At 42.9% G+C, this 14,582-nt stretch overlaps 1 protein-coding gene across 1 annotated transcript in view; it reads left to right on the top strand.

Moving 5' to 3' along the window:
* The window catches only part of LOC124252874 (CD109 antigen-like), an 84,724-nt gene that overhangs the window by 28,285 nt on the left and 41,857 nt on the right, over window positions 1–14,582 (top strand). Inside the window, 20 exon segments of the mRNA XM_046686547.1 lie at window positions 347–536; window positions 2,710–2,827; window positions 3,210–3,219; window positions 3,222–3,270; window positions 3,272–3,320; window positions 4,246–4,347; window positions 4,884–5,012; window positions 5,351–5,489; window positions 5,887–6,063; window positions 6,667–6,748; window positions 6,938–7,094; window positions 7,755–7,829; window positions 8,044–8,215; window positions 8,430–8,644; window positions 8,975–9,124; window positions 9,470–9,532; window positions 10,117–10,226; window positions 10,758–10,905; window positions 11,245–11,347; window positions 11,736–11,821. Coding sequence (XP_046542503.1) covers window positions 347–536; window positions 2,710–2,827; window positions 3,210–3,219; window positions 3,222–3,270; window positions 3,272–3,320; window positions 4,246–4,347; window positions 4,884–5,012; window positions 5,351–5,489; window positions 5,887–6,063; window positions 6,667–6,748; window positions 6,938–7,094; window positions 7,755–7,829; window positions 8,044–8,215; window positions 8,430–8,644; window positions 8,975–9,124; window positions 9,470–9,532; window positions 10,117–10,226; window positions 10,758–10,905; window positions 11,245–11,347; window positions 11,736–11,821 — 2,324 coding nt within the window.

Below are 14,582 nucleotides of genomic sequence, written 5' to 3'. Positions count from 1 at the left end.
AGTCAGTTATACATATCACTTTGCTTGCGGATACCTAGACATAGCAAATATTCAACATTAGTGATGGTGGGTGTCACGGGTCTACCACTATCAGATTCATAATGTAACCAGAAAGTGGTTGATGGGGTGAAGTTGCACTGAGGTAAGTGTGTTCTGGTATCTCACATACAGATGCTTGTGTGTGTGTGTGTGTGTGTGTGTGTGTGTGTGTGTGTGTGTGTGTGTGTGTGCGTGCGCACGCACGCGAGTATTCATCTGATGTTATACATCTTTGAACAGAAAGACCTTGCATAAATTATGTTTCACAGCTCAATCGTTATCAAAACCTGACATTTATCCATTTTAGATCCCTGCATACTTTGTGACACCCTGTTTCACGGCCCTGTGGCAATGGCAGGCCTGGTAGGCAAGACCGTATCAGGAGTTGGTATACCTCAGCCAGTTGCTGTACCTCAGACAACTGGGGCGTTGAAGGAAGTGGAACACATCAGAAGTGTTTTTCCTGAAACCTGGCTCTGGCAGAATCAGACTGTCAGGTACCACGCTCGCATTATCAGCCATCTGATCAGTGTGCTTGACATCAATATCTTGTCTGCCCTGCACCCATACCTGCAACATGCTTTGCCTTGCTCGCTTATTTAGCTGTTGTCGAAAGGTCTTGCCTCGAAGATGCAGTGGGCGGTATTGGGCGTTGAAGGAAGTTCAACACATCTGAAGCATATTTCTTGACAGATTTAAGGTCCCTTGCTCGCATTATTCCTGATCAATGTTCTTGCATTGATATCATGTCTGTCCTGCATATTTAATACCTCAAAGAATCACCCTGGATGATGGACGAGTTTGTACAGGAAATCTTAGTTCATCTAAATTGGAAATATGTCATTCTGTTGATCAGCATCAGAAAGAAAACACAAGAAAATGCTGACGACCATCAAGTTGTGATTAAATATCACTTTTTTCTCAAAGTCATGGTTCAATTACTGATACACTTTCTTCCCCTTCTGCTCCAGCTGCAGAGAAGCGTGTGGCTCAGAGGAGCTGGGTGATTTGAGCCATTTCTGGCCTGGAGGTCTTGGGGAATAATCAGGACAGAATTTATAACAACATGACATATTGGAAATGGTCGAAGTAAAATAAATCTGTTTACTACTGTGAACTAAATTATCAAGCTGTGGATGTCCGTTTGAACACGGGGTCTACATTCCATCCTCTGTCACACTGCAAACCTGTGCCACATCTCCCATATTCACATAATGAATATCCAACCGACATTCTGCATCTGGACATTTGCAAAACATGTTGACTAACATATGCTCCAGTGCGTCAGAAAGGAATATTTTGTAACCTTAAAAATGTCAGTGTATGTATTTACCCTAGAATATGGTATATTTGTAATCCATACATGACAAAGAATAATGTGCTGCTTTGTGATCGTTGGTTACGGTGACTAACCAACAGACGGATGATACAAACTGTAAGATGGAAGACCCAAAACATCTTGAATTTGACCTACACGTCACATTATGTACAAATGTGTGCCTCTTGGGGAAAAGGTTCCAACTGTACATCAGGGGAAGAGGTTCCTTGACTACAGAGCAATTGTGTTTCGTTTAGATCCTCCCAGGTTCCACGGTTTTCTGATGGGTGGCATTGGGCCTATTGCTCATGTAGTTTCATCAGCAACAAATACACACACCACAAATCCCAAGCCGAACCTGAACCTGCAGGAGGTTGAAAGAGTTAGAAACGTTTTCCCGGAGACGTGGCTGTGGACTAACTCCAGTACAGGGTACTTCAGTACTTGTGTGTGACAGGCTTAACTCGCATAACTGACGATCAGAATACTCTCTCTTCTGCATCTTCTATCACAGTGGAACGAAACTTGAAAAACAAATTCAGTGTATTTGAATTTGAACAAGAATACTCTTTATACGTCAACCTGATGGACTATGACAATCTCATAATCTGATGTATCTAAATATGTCGCTTCCCCCACAGTAGTAGGATTCTCTTTGATATTAACAAGTTATATTAATCGATTAAACATAGGGCTACAAAATGGCCTTCAAAAATGCTACACTGAAATGGCTTTAACGGTATTCAAATGATCTTGGAGTGTGATCCATGACAACTCCTACTTTAAGACGTCTAATACTTCTGTAATTATTTTACTGCCACGCCACAAGGGATGTTTAGAAGTTGCCAATCTATTGTGTAATTTTACAGAATCTTTCACTATATCTCAGTGCCTACCCTAGACCATGTTGTTTTGTGCATGTTTTGTGCATGTTCTGTGGCTATTTTGTACATGTACCAATGTTACCCCGCTAGTGTTCTTTTGTCTGCTGCTTAACGCAATGCCTTTTGTGTTCTTATTGAAACTATATAACATATTTATACCAATATGTATCTCTTAATGTGTGTAGTGTGTGTGTGTGTGTGTGTGTGCGTGCGTGTGTGTAATCAGTTTGTCACCTGTGCGTGATTCTCATGAGTAAAGTTTTGAAAGCGTTCTCACATCGATCGTAAATACTGTTTATATTTTTATACCACATATGCAATTCCCATTAAAGTTTATTCTGTATCAGCGGATAATTGCAGTAAATTGATGTTATATAATCTCCATTCATTTACATATTAACAATGATAGACAATCTGTTTTAATGTGTAGCAGCTCGTATAATCATTTCCTTCATTTGAATACCACAGTACCGATGGTAAAGCTATCATCTCAACAACAGTGCCAGATACCATCACGTCATGGGTGGCCAGCGCCTTCGCCGTCAATACTCAGAGCGGCCTTGGAATTGCACCAACCTCAGCCAAGGTAGGTCACTAATCTACTCCTCCTACGATCTATTAGCAGCGTGTCTTTGTCTTCAGTTCAGTATTCCGAAATATGGATTGTTGTCCCATATCTAAACAGTTCGGTTTCTTTACACACGGGCAAAGAGACCCAAATCCTTAGTGGATAAATGAGACATAAATGTAATAATACTTTTCATGACCACGGATCATCAATGACGATTGATGATGTGCATATACATTCTACTTATTCAATAAATAATACGATCGACACATACGTCCATCAAAGGCAGCCACTAGCTGTCTTCAGCATAGCCGGCGTATGTTTTAAACATAGGAATATAAAAAGCTACATGGAAGTTTTCCCTACATATACACACATATACGTGATGTTCTGTGTTCAGATCCGCGTGTTCCGCCCTTCTTCGTGAGCCTCAACCTGCCGTACTCCGTGACCCGAGGGAACAGCTGGCTCTCAGGCCATCGTCTTCAACTACCTCACCCAGGACGTCGACGTGAGTAGTAGATGTTGACCGTACACGTGACGGTAGTCCTCATCTGCTAAGTAGCGCAACTACAAACTATTGCAAAATGATAGTTTAACTTAGTAAACTTTAGCGTTGCCTCCGATGTACAACCTAGTAATTTCAGTAGTAATATCATTTTGACGTGATTCACAGTGTGTGTATAGTGTACGTTAAATCAGTTTGACCGGTGATATTTGATCAGTTCGTACGTCAGTTCAGAGTGAGATTAAGTAATCAGTTTGTACGTCAGTTCAGAGTGAGATAAAGTAATGACGCATTGACTAAGTACTGAATATGCTGCTGCGATCAGTTTTTGTATCTTTTTGTTTTCTTTTCAACTGTACAGATACGTTTCTATTGCTTTACATTTAATGGGGCGGTGGGGTAGTCTGGTGGTAAAAGCGTCCGCTCGTCACGCCGAAAACCCGATTTCGAATCCCCACATGGGCACAATGTGTGAAGCCCATTTCTGGTGTCCCCCGCTGTGATGTTGCTGGAATATTGCTAAAAACGGCGTAAAACCATACTCACTCACTTTACATTTAATATTACGTCTTCCCGTTATCTTTGGAACGTCATCCCATGCTGTTCGTTATTGTTATTCCCACGCAAGTAAAATTGTTTGATGGACTAATACCATCAATGCAGTAATACTTCAATAGGATTGACTCTTCTGAAGGAAAGGAAGGGAATGTTAGGATGTATATATATATCGTATGATGTGATTCTGAAATGCCACAGTGTAAGGGGGCAGAGTCGCCCGAAGCGCCGCAACAAGATGTCGGGATCCCAAAACATGAGTTAGAATTCCAGATTCGGTCAGATTATGTTCTTTGATTTGTTAATTAAACACGAATGCACGCACGCACGCACACACACACACACACACTAAAATGATTGGTCTTCCTTACAGGCTGTTGTATCCCTCCCTCAATCAAAGGACTACCTGAATGTTGTCATTGATGCCAATGGCCGGGAACAAACAGAATCTAAGGACCAAACACAGACTGTGCATGTAAGTACCCAAGTCCAGTCACAACACAACATCATTTTACCACCGGTAAATATTGGGCAATATTAATGACACTTTCACTACAGACCGCCTCCGTGGTGTAGTGGTTAGAGCGTCCGCCCGGAAAACGGAAGGTCGCGGGTTCGATCCCCGACCGCGTCATACCAAAAGACGTTAAAATATTGTACTTGTTGGTCCCTGCCTGGCGCTCGGCATTAATGGGTACAACAAGGACTGGTCGGCTCGGAGTCAGTATAATGTGTCTGAGTGGGGTATTCATGCTTCACTGCGGCATGGTATCTCAGTGGGCTAGCACTATAAAACCAGCTTCAGTCTGGGCTAGTACAAGCAGCCGCACACACACATACACACGCATGCACGTCGCCATATGAGCGAAATATTCTCAAGCACGACGTTAAACCCAATTTCACCTCACCTCACTTTCACTACAGCTGATTCATATTCAATTTCCCAATGTGTCAAATTGTATCAGTGTTTGGTATTCAGTAAATGAATGTGTATAATCGCCTTTTCTATAGGTGAAAGCAGGCAGCGCCTCCTCAGTATTTTTCCCCATCGTCCCCGCGAGCCTGGGTACCATCGACGTGACCGTCTCCGCCCGATCAACCCTCGCAGCTGACGCCCTAACGAGACAGCTCCTGGTCGAGGTGCGGCTTTGTCTCTGCCATATCATACAAATAAAACAATTACATTGAGAAGTTTGTCAAGTATGAATAAGCAGAGTAACGATAGCTACAAGAGATGAACGTTTATCATTTGCATGTATTTTATCAATAGTGTTAATGCGTTAAACATCAGCAGTAAACTTGTAAAGCGAACAAAATATTTGTAAGTCTGACGTGTCATAGCTTAGGAAACGGTTCTACAGAACAAGAGTAACTTTATGATAATTGTACAATTTTCATTTGAAATGCTGCCTTTACATGTTTTCACCACTCCCTGGAAATTCCTAGATATTACGATGTTCCATGTAATCTCTCTTCAGCCTGAAGGAACCCCCAAAGAGTACAGCGTCCCCATCCTGATTGATCTGAAGCAGGCCACCAGCTTCTCTAAGACTGTCCCCATCACTCTGCCACAGAACGTCGTCTCTGGGTCACAGACTGCTAGAATCACCGCCATCGGTCAGTAATAAAATACAGTGATTCCGATGAATATCCGGTTATATCGCCACAAACTGTTCATGGTAAATCAAGGGTCACAGCGCTGTTACTATAACATCGGGGGTATATAAAGTCCTGTGACACAATCACTCAATTTGTAATATATTGTCACTTTGTCATTGATTTCCATCAGATTCTTGCCGAAATTTCAATTTTTCAGTAGGTTATATGAACAATATTGATTGAGATTTCAGCTACCATAGCTGTTATATATGTTATGTTTCACTACGGTATAAATAGATTGAAGGATACATAATGTAATGAATAAAGTTTCTGTCAATATATAAATTGATATCAATTTAACTCGATAAACCTTTTATTCAACACATGTCTCTCTAACCCTGTCATATTCTACTAGGTGACCTTATGGGTCCAACTGTAAGTGGACTAGACAGTCTTCTGCGCATGCCTACCGGATGTGGCGAGCAGACGATGCTTGGGTTGGCCCCGGATGTGTTTGTCACCAACTACCTGACAGCAACCAAACAACTGACGGGAGACATAGAAGACAAGGCAATCAAGTACATGGAATCTGGTATGTCAACACGCTAATTTGATTGTATGCTTTTGATATTCGCCATTTGTCTGACTGTACCTATGTGTGCATTTGGATTGTCTCTATCCAGCAAGCAGGCAAAGCGAACACATGCTCATATTTGGTAGGAATTGAACTATCGACTCTGCTTATAGAGGATATTTCTTACGCATAAGGCAAGGGTTTTGTTGCTACCTATCCCTCATTTTAACTCAAGAACTCAGTATCCTTTATGTTCACAAGAGAAGGTCCCCCCATCCACTGAGATTAAAATTAGGATTGTCGTAGCGCTATCAACGCTTGTAGGTCCGGGCTTAAATTCGGGCAAATTTCCCTTTCCGATTAATAGATAGCAAAAACAGGGATAATGAAACGCCATAACCTCCAATACCATTCAACTGGCCTAGTTGACACATGTCATCGGTTCCCAATTGCGCAGATCGATGTTCATGCTGTTGATCACTGTCTGGTCCAGACTCGATTATTTACAGGCCACCGCCATATAGCTGGAATATTGCTGAGTGCGGCGTAAAACTAAACTCACTTACTCACTCACTCACAATAGCATTTCAACGAATTTACATGACCACCAATGTCCTCCAGGATACCAGAGGGAGCTGACCTACCAGCACAAGGACGGTTCCTTCAGTGCTTTTGGTGACAGTGACCCATCTGGAAGCATGTGGTAAGTACCGTGATACCTGTAATGAATTACACTTTATCCATTGAGTACATTTTAATTTATTCCCTCACATTGAGCATATATTAATATCATTTGACATGTTTCCTGAGATAAAGCATACACTATTCTTTTTGTAAGTACTTATGCATGACTTTGGCCGTTAATTAGATTGTATTCTGTATTTGCTCCCAGGTTGTCAGCGTTCGTTGTGAAGACGTTCCACCAGGCTAAACCATACACCTTCATCGACGACGATGTCCTTACACGAGCCATCAACTGGATGATTGAGAAACAGAACGCCGACGGTTCCTTCCCTGAACCTGGCCGGATCATCCACACAGCCATGACAGTGAGTGAAGACTCAGATTGTATTGTTATAATGATGTACTGATCTTGTACAAACCCAAGGGAATGATCCTATGCACATAATATCATTTTGCTATCAATCAGACATGACAGTGAGTGAAGACTGAAATTGTATTACACTGTGTTATAATGATATATGAATATGCTTGTACTGGTATTGTACAAAACCCACTCAAGGGTCCTCTACCTGTAATAGTATTTTCCGTACCTAATGGACACACTTGATGATCTGCAATTGCTGAGCGGAGATCTGTTGACATCGTCCTTTACACTCATCGACCAGTTCGTGCGACTGGAACAATCCGTGTGCATGAACCGCGAAGGTCAGGGTTTTCATTGGTGTTGAGCAACCCATGCTTGTCGAAGGAGGCGGCTAACGGGATCGGGTGGTCAGACTCGCTGACTTGGTTGTCATAAGTCATCGCATCCCAATTGTGTAGATCGATGCTCATGCTGGTGATTACTGGATTGTCTGATCTTTACAGACCTCTGACATATAGCTGGAATATTGCTGAGTGCGGTTAAACAGCAACCAAACCAAAACAATCTGCATGAGTTTGTTGTCGATATAGATATGAATATCTTAAACAGATGTACGTTCGTAAAGATTCTAATTATCAAACACTCACGATTTCTTCTCAAGGGAGGGTCAAACAAAGGTGCTTCTTTGACGGCATACGTCCTCATCGCCCTTCTCGAGAACGACGACCTCACAGGGGTAAGTGAACACATATGAAGAAAATTGCAGAATACCTTCGATCTGAAGAAAACGTCGAAAATTTGTCTCAGTCACACATAAACAGAAACAGACAGCCTTTACGTGTTCAGTTGATGCTGTTCTTTTATTTCCTGGACCTATCATTGAACAATACTAATTCCTTTGTGATGATTCGTGAAATCAGGAAGCCTTCATTTTCTTGTAATTTCAACAGAATGTCCAGCAGCGGATAAACGCGGCCGCGGCCAAGGCTGTTCAGTTCCTGGAGAATCAGACCCCGACAGATGACTACTCTCTGGCAATCATCACCTATGCTCTGCACCTTGCTGGCAGCACCCAGGCCGACACGTCCTTCGCCACATTGAACTCTCATGCTATTGTGAAAGGTTGGCATCAATGTTCTTCAACTAAGTAACGTTTAACTCAGAAACGCTATATTAAGCAATGGGTCCAAAAGTTTAAAAGTCTTCCATGCCAAGCACCAGGTAGTATCAGGGCATTTTTGGCTAACCTGATTTGAAGGACTTTAACTATAAGCTGAAAATGTTTCTATAGATATATTTCTTTTGAATTTGAAACATTGGCTACCCACGTTTTCAGATGGATTCAAGTACTGGCACCGTCCAGAGGTCAAGACGACACAGTCCACCCGCAGCTACTGGAAACCTCCATCAGCCAAGAAGGCCATCGACATCGAGATGACGGCATACGGTCTGCTGATATACGGCGAGAAAAACGATTTCAGCGGTGGCCTGAACATCATGAAGTGGTTGGCGTCACAGCGTAACCCCCACGGCGGATTTTCCTCCACCCAGGTTAGTGTTATACCTACACAATCATGAAGTGGTTGGCGTCACAGCGTAACCCCCACGGCAGATTTTCCTCCACCAGGTTAGTGTTATACCTACACAATCATGAAGTGGTTGGCGTCAGTGGTTGGCGTCCCAGCGTAACCCCCACAGCGGATTTTCCTCCTCTCAGGTTAGTGTTATACCTACACAATCATGAAGTGGTTGGCGTCCCAGCGTAACCCCCACGGCGGATTTTCCTCCACCCAGGTTAGTGTTGTATCTGTACAATCCTTCATCTCACTAGTATAGAGCTATGTTATATGCTTCATCGCAATGGTATGTCGTGTTTTCCAGGACACAGTGTTAGCCCTGCAGGCTCTGTCTGAATTCGCCAAGATGGCGTACTCCAACAACTTCGACATCCAGGTGACAGTGAACAGTGGCAGCTTCAGTCATCAGTTCTCTGTCAACCAGAACAACGCCCTCGTGCTCCAGAGTGTCGAGGTGAGTCCCCTTCCATTTATCACTGACACGCACAAACATGTCATTCTGAACTCTCACACATCAACAAGTATGCAAACATCTCCGCACGATTATCCATCGATGAAAGGAACAATTCTCGACTATTTCAAGCGCTTTCGAGTATACTAAGGCGTTGCTAAATTATCTGAAGTTCAATCTCGGTAATGCGAATTAACTCGTTCGGATTAACAATTGAAGTTAACAAATTATTGGCAGTATCCTTTGTGCATTATCAACGTTCAAGACGGACTATTTGGCTTTCTGGCTTTCACTGTATGAAATATTTCATGTATATTTACATTACATCATCTGTTTCCTCCCCTGCAGCTGCCATCCATCCCAAGCAGCATCAGTGTTCAGGCTAACGGGGCCGGCATCGCCCTTGTTGAGGTGAGTGTCATCATAGGCATGGTACTAAGGTGCAAACGTGAGTGAGTAGAGTTTTTCGCGGTTCCAGCAATGTTCCAATAATATCGCTTCCGGGAACACTTAACATGGCTTCACATGTACGAAAGCTAACCTAGGTTTTCTACGTGACAAGCTGACCTTATATGCATTTTCAATACATCGACCAACACTGTGAATATCATTGTACAGGCACAAGGTAACATCCTCGTTACTTAAAGGGGCGGTGGGGTAGCCTAGTGGTTAAAGCGTTGGCTCGTCACGCCGAAGACCCGGGTTCGATTCCCCACATGGGTACATTGTGTGAAGCCCATTTGTGGTTTCCCCGCCGTGATGTTGCTGTAATATTGCTAAAAGCGGCGTAAAACTAAACTCAGTTACTTAACTGGACGTGGTCGGGCATTCCGCACATTGTCATCATGTTTGAATATAAACATTCCATTTCGAACTGAAATCATTTTCATTTGTATTAGAGATAGTTGAGATACGTCTATATGTATAGTCAGTTGTGTGTTCAGCTAACCCCGATAGCATATTAAAATGAGTGTACCCTCCTTTTTGTCGTTTAGGTCGCTGTGTTCTTCAACGTTGAGGCTGAGGTGGAGGAGCCAACTTTTGATGTGACCGTCAAGCTGCTGAAGGAAGACATCAACTCCATCACAGTCCAGACCTGCACCAAGTGAGTGGGACATACCTAACGTGTGTGTGTGCCTGTCCGTGTGCGCGTGCGTATGTGCAGGACGACCATCATACCTAACATACGTGTGTGTGCGCGCGTGTGTGTGCGTATGTGCGGGACAGCCATCATACCTAACATGCACACATGTGTATGTGCGTGTTCGTGTGTGTGTGCGTGGTTATGTGCGGGACAAATATCACGCCTAACACACATGCATGTGTGAGTGCGTGCGTGCGTGTGTATGTGCGGGACAACTATTATACACATGAGTGCGTGCGTGCGTATGTGCGGGACAGCCATCACACCTAACACGCGTGTGTTTGCGTGCGTGTGTGTGCGCCTGTGTGTGTGTGTGTGTGATTGAAATATAAAAGCCAACGTTGTGGCTGACAAGTTTGACAAGCCAGTGATGCTGAACATCCTTCTACACGTCCAACTGCAGCTAAGAGGTGACTATACATTCGAACGTGCTTACAGTGGGATAGCACTGAGCGATCCATTTATTCATGTGTATCATGTTGCTTCCCCCAGATGGTTGTTAAATGGTACCAGTGGCATGGCCATCCAAGAACTTGGAGTTCCCTCCGGCTTCGATGCTGACCTTGACACACTTACCAAACTTAAGACCTTGAAGAGAATCGAGACTCCCAACAAGAAGGTGGTTCTGTATTTTGATGAGGTGAGATGTTATCTGTCGCCATCGTTTCTCATGGATTTAAGACATTGTACAGGATTACTTGTATTATATTAGTTGAATTTATCCCTACAATTCATATCAGGTGTCTCTATCTGGACTCATTGGTCTAGTTGTTTTAATACCAAACACTATATGTTGAACAATATTTGTATAAAAGAAATCCCAGTAAAATGATACATATTTCGGTGTATTTCTCGATAAGTACAATCCGGATATGAAATGATTTCCAATAATATTCTCAATGATATGATTATATTGTCATACTTGTTATGACAATATCCTACTGTTTGTGTTACTAACTCGACTCTGTCAATGTCACAGATCGGAACCACACCCGTATGTCTGTCCGTCACCCTCCAGAGAACAGGTCTTGTAGCCAAGTCCCAGCCCGTCCCAGTCAGAGTCTACGACTACTATGAGCCAAGTAAGTGTTAACAGTAACATCATTGACATTGAGGCGTGACAACATGTTTAGAGTTACGCCCCTTTGTCGTCCCAGGACCTGCTGAACATTGTTTCCAATCACACTACTGGCGCACTGATAAAATAAATTCTCCATTGTCTTGAACGTCTTTTTAACTTTCCTCGTTCCTTTAGTTCTCCTGCCATGATGTAAATCATAAACTATGAAATAAGGCGTTAAAGCACTCCACTCATCTTCAGCAGTACACAAAGGTAACAAATATACTGTAGTATAAACTGTAAAAACATTCCATCTGTTGCATGTTTAAACATAAATGACCATCAACTGACCATGTTGCGTGCCACATGCTATTTACCAGACAGTAGAATGTGTTCGTTTCCCATTTCAGCCAACCAGGTGACAGCATTCTACCAGTCCCAGCTCCTCAAGAATTCCAACATCTGTAGCGTGTGTGCGGAATGTGAAAACTGCGCGGTGAGTTAGCCGAACACCTTTAATTTGATAAACGACCACAGGCACCATTTACAACTGAATATCACCCGGGCTACGAAACACAGGAATTGATACTAGTATATTGCTTTGGTAGTACACAGGCTAACTGTAGCGCAAATAGAGCTGCGCAACAGAGAGAAAATGACCAGTCTTTCTATATGCGAGAGAAGCACTCGCATGTAGGAAAACTGGTCATTTTCTCATTTTTGCGCAACCCTATTTGCGCTACAATTTGCCTGTGGGCAGTGGTAATGGAGTTATGTAACGATAAACGAATATCACAGACAAAATTCGTGTCACATGTAATATGGTTAACCTTTACTTGTGTGTCGCCCTATTTTTATCATCGATGTGATGCGTCAAAATGATTTCACGGCAGGAATTATTTGATTACTATGACGTCTGTATTCTAGGTCAAGGCCGGGCGATGAAAACACCGATGACCATCCCAACACACGGCAGATCACATCACATTCAGAAACATCAAGAATAAAGAATATCTACTGAACATGTTATCTTTCACCTTCGTATAATAAACTTCCATGTTAAACATACTCTTTGTTTGTACTGATTGTATTTAACGTCCTTGGCATCTGATTGCATATGACGTCAAAAGCCAGACAATGTCTTTGTTTGTACTGATTGCATATGACGTCAAAAGCCAGACAACATCTTTGTTTGTTTGTTGTTTAACGCCATACTCAGCAATATTCCAGCTATATGGCGGCGGTCTGTAAATATTTGAGTCTGGACCAGACGATACAGTGATCATTTGCATGAACATCGATCTACGCAATTGGGATACGATGGGATAGGGAGTCTGTCTTCCATATGCACCAGGCTTTTGTGTTTGGGCGTTTGAATCAAACATGGTGCGGGTTTGTTTGAGCACCCTTGTTTTTCGCTGTTTTTGACATTGTTTCGTTTCACTCAAACTTGTAGTATAATAATAGTCCACTTGTAACGCGCTGAATCCATGCAGAGTTCATGCTCTGAGGGAACATGTCCGAGAGGAGATGAGAGAAGTTACACAGAGAAGGCATGTCTGAACACTAGGAAGGTTTTGAGTTGGGTCTTAAACGATGACAATGATTCGCAGTCTTTCAGGTACTGGGGCAGAGAGTTCCAGGCTTTAACGGCTGAATACGCAAATGACACCTACGAGTATGGTTCTGCAAAACCAAAAGACTATAATCGCTGCGATGTGGTTCGAACTTCAGCACCAACAGGACAAGAAAACAATACTTCACAAGTGAAAAAAGCATACAATTAACATTCCCTCCCGTGATTGCGCATCTTATACTTCCCTATACATTCGTAGATATGGATCATCTCCATCACTATCAAGGTATTGTTGTCATGGAATTCAAGTGATTATTGCCAGTTTGTCTACACCCAACACAACATTTGCACTAGGTAGTTTAATAGAGCATACCTGCCAACATTCACGCATTTCAGGTTAACACTCACATGTTTATTACTGGCGTCACGCTTCCACGACAAAAGTGATAGATCTCATACCAAACAGGGTTCACATTAAAACAAATATATACATCCGTTACAAATCACACAAACAGGTCTGAATACATCGTTTTCAGTGACCTTCTTTCAAAGGGAATTTAGAGTTAGGCTTTGTGTTCTGGGGGCGTCAGGACCCTGCCGGGGAGGGCGGCCCTGTGTTGATTTTACATATTGGGGTTGTACAGGCCCTTGGACCCGGCATCTCAAGCTTTCTTCTCTCTTGAGAATGGATGTTCTGAATAGACATGTCACTGTGACACGAAACATGCGCATGATAGTTCAAACTGTCTGCATGTTAATGATAATCAACTAAACGAGTCTTCCAAATATTTTAACTGTGTTTGTTAGCTTTGTGCGTGTCAACGTGCTGTAGGAGTGACGCAGTGACGCAGGTCGTAGACGATTAGGGTAAACCCACGGTCACTGATACAATTCTACCAAATCAGTTCGAGTGTAAGATGGGGCGGTGGGGTAACCTAGTTGTTAAAGCGTTCGGTCGTCACGCTGAAGACCCGGGTTCGATTCCCCACATGGGTACAATATGTAAAGCCCATTTCTGGTGTCCCCCGCCGCGATGTTGCGGGAATATTGCTAAAAGCGGCGTATAATCATACTCACTCACTCACTCACTTGAAAGTAAGATTCGACCCCATGAGCAAAGTACTTGACTCACCTAACAGAGCACAAAAATGGCGCTGAATTTCACATTTCACGCGTCCAGGAAAATCCTATTGTAAAGAGTCTGTGAAACCACGTCATGTTTTGAATAGATCTTTCAGTAATGGTTAACACCTGGAACTGGTACAACGTCTACCCATCCGAACATAGCCCCTAAGAGTTCTAATACTGCAGAAACAATGAAACATCTTGAAGGAATTGCTGTTTGTTCGTCCTCAATAATATTCCAGCTGTGACATAATACAAGTGAGTGAGTGAGTTTAGTTTTACGCGGCACAGAGCGGGAGATAATACCAAGACGTTGGGGGTTTATTCATGTTCCATAACAGAAGAGCATTGTTGGTCAGTTCCATACACTTTTGGATCATTCAGCAATATCCCAGCTATATGGCGGCGGTCTGTAAATAATCGAGTCTGGACCCGACAATCCAGTGATCAACAGCATGAGCATCGATCTGCGCAATTGGGAACCGATGACATGTGTCAACCAAGTCAGCGAGCCTGACCACCCGATCCCGTTAGTCGCCTGTTGTGACAAGAATGG

This window comes from Haliotis rubra, unplaced genomic scaffold (assembly GCF_003918875.1).
Source record: "Haliotis rubra isolate DU_JTF1 unplaced genomic scaffold, ASM391887v1 Scf528, whole genome shotgun sequence".
NCBI lineage: Eukaryota > Metazoa > Mollusca > Gastropoda > Lepetellida > Haliotidae > Haliotis > Haliotis rubra.
Note: the sequence above shows the minus strand (reverse complement) of the source record. Positions and strands in the feature narration are given on the sequence as shown.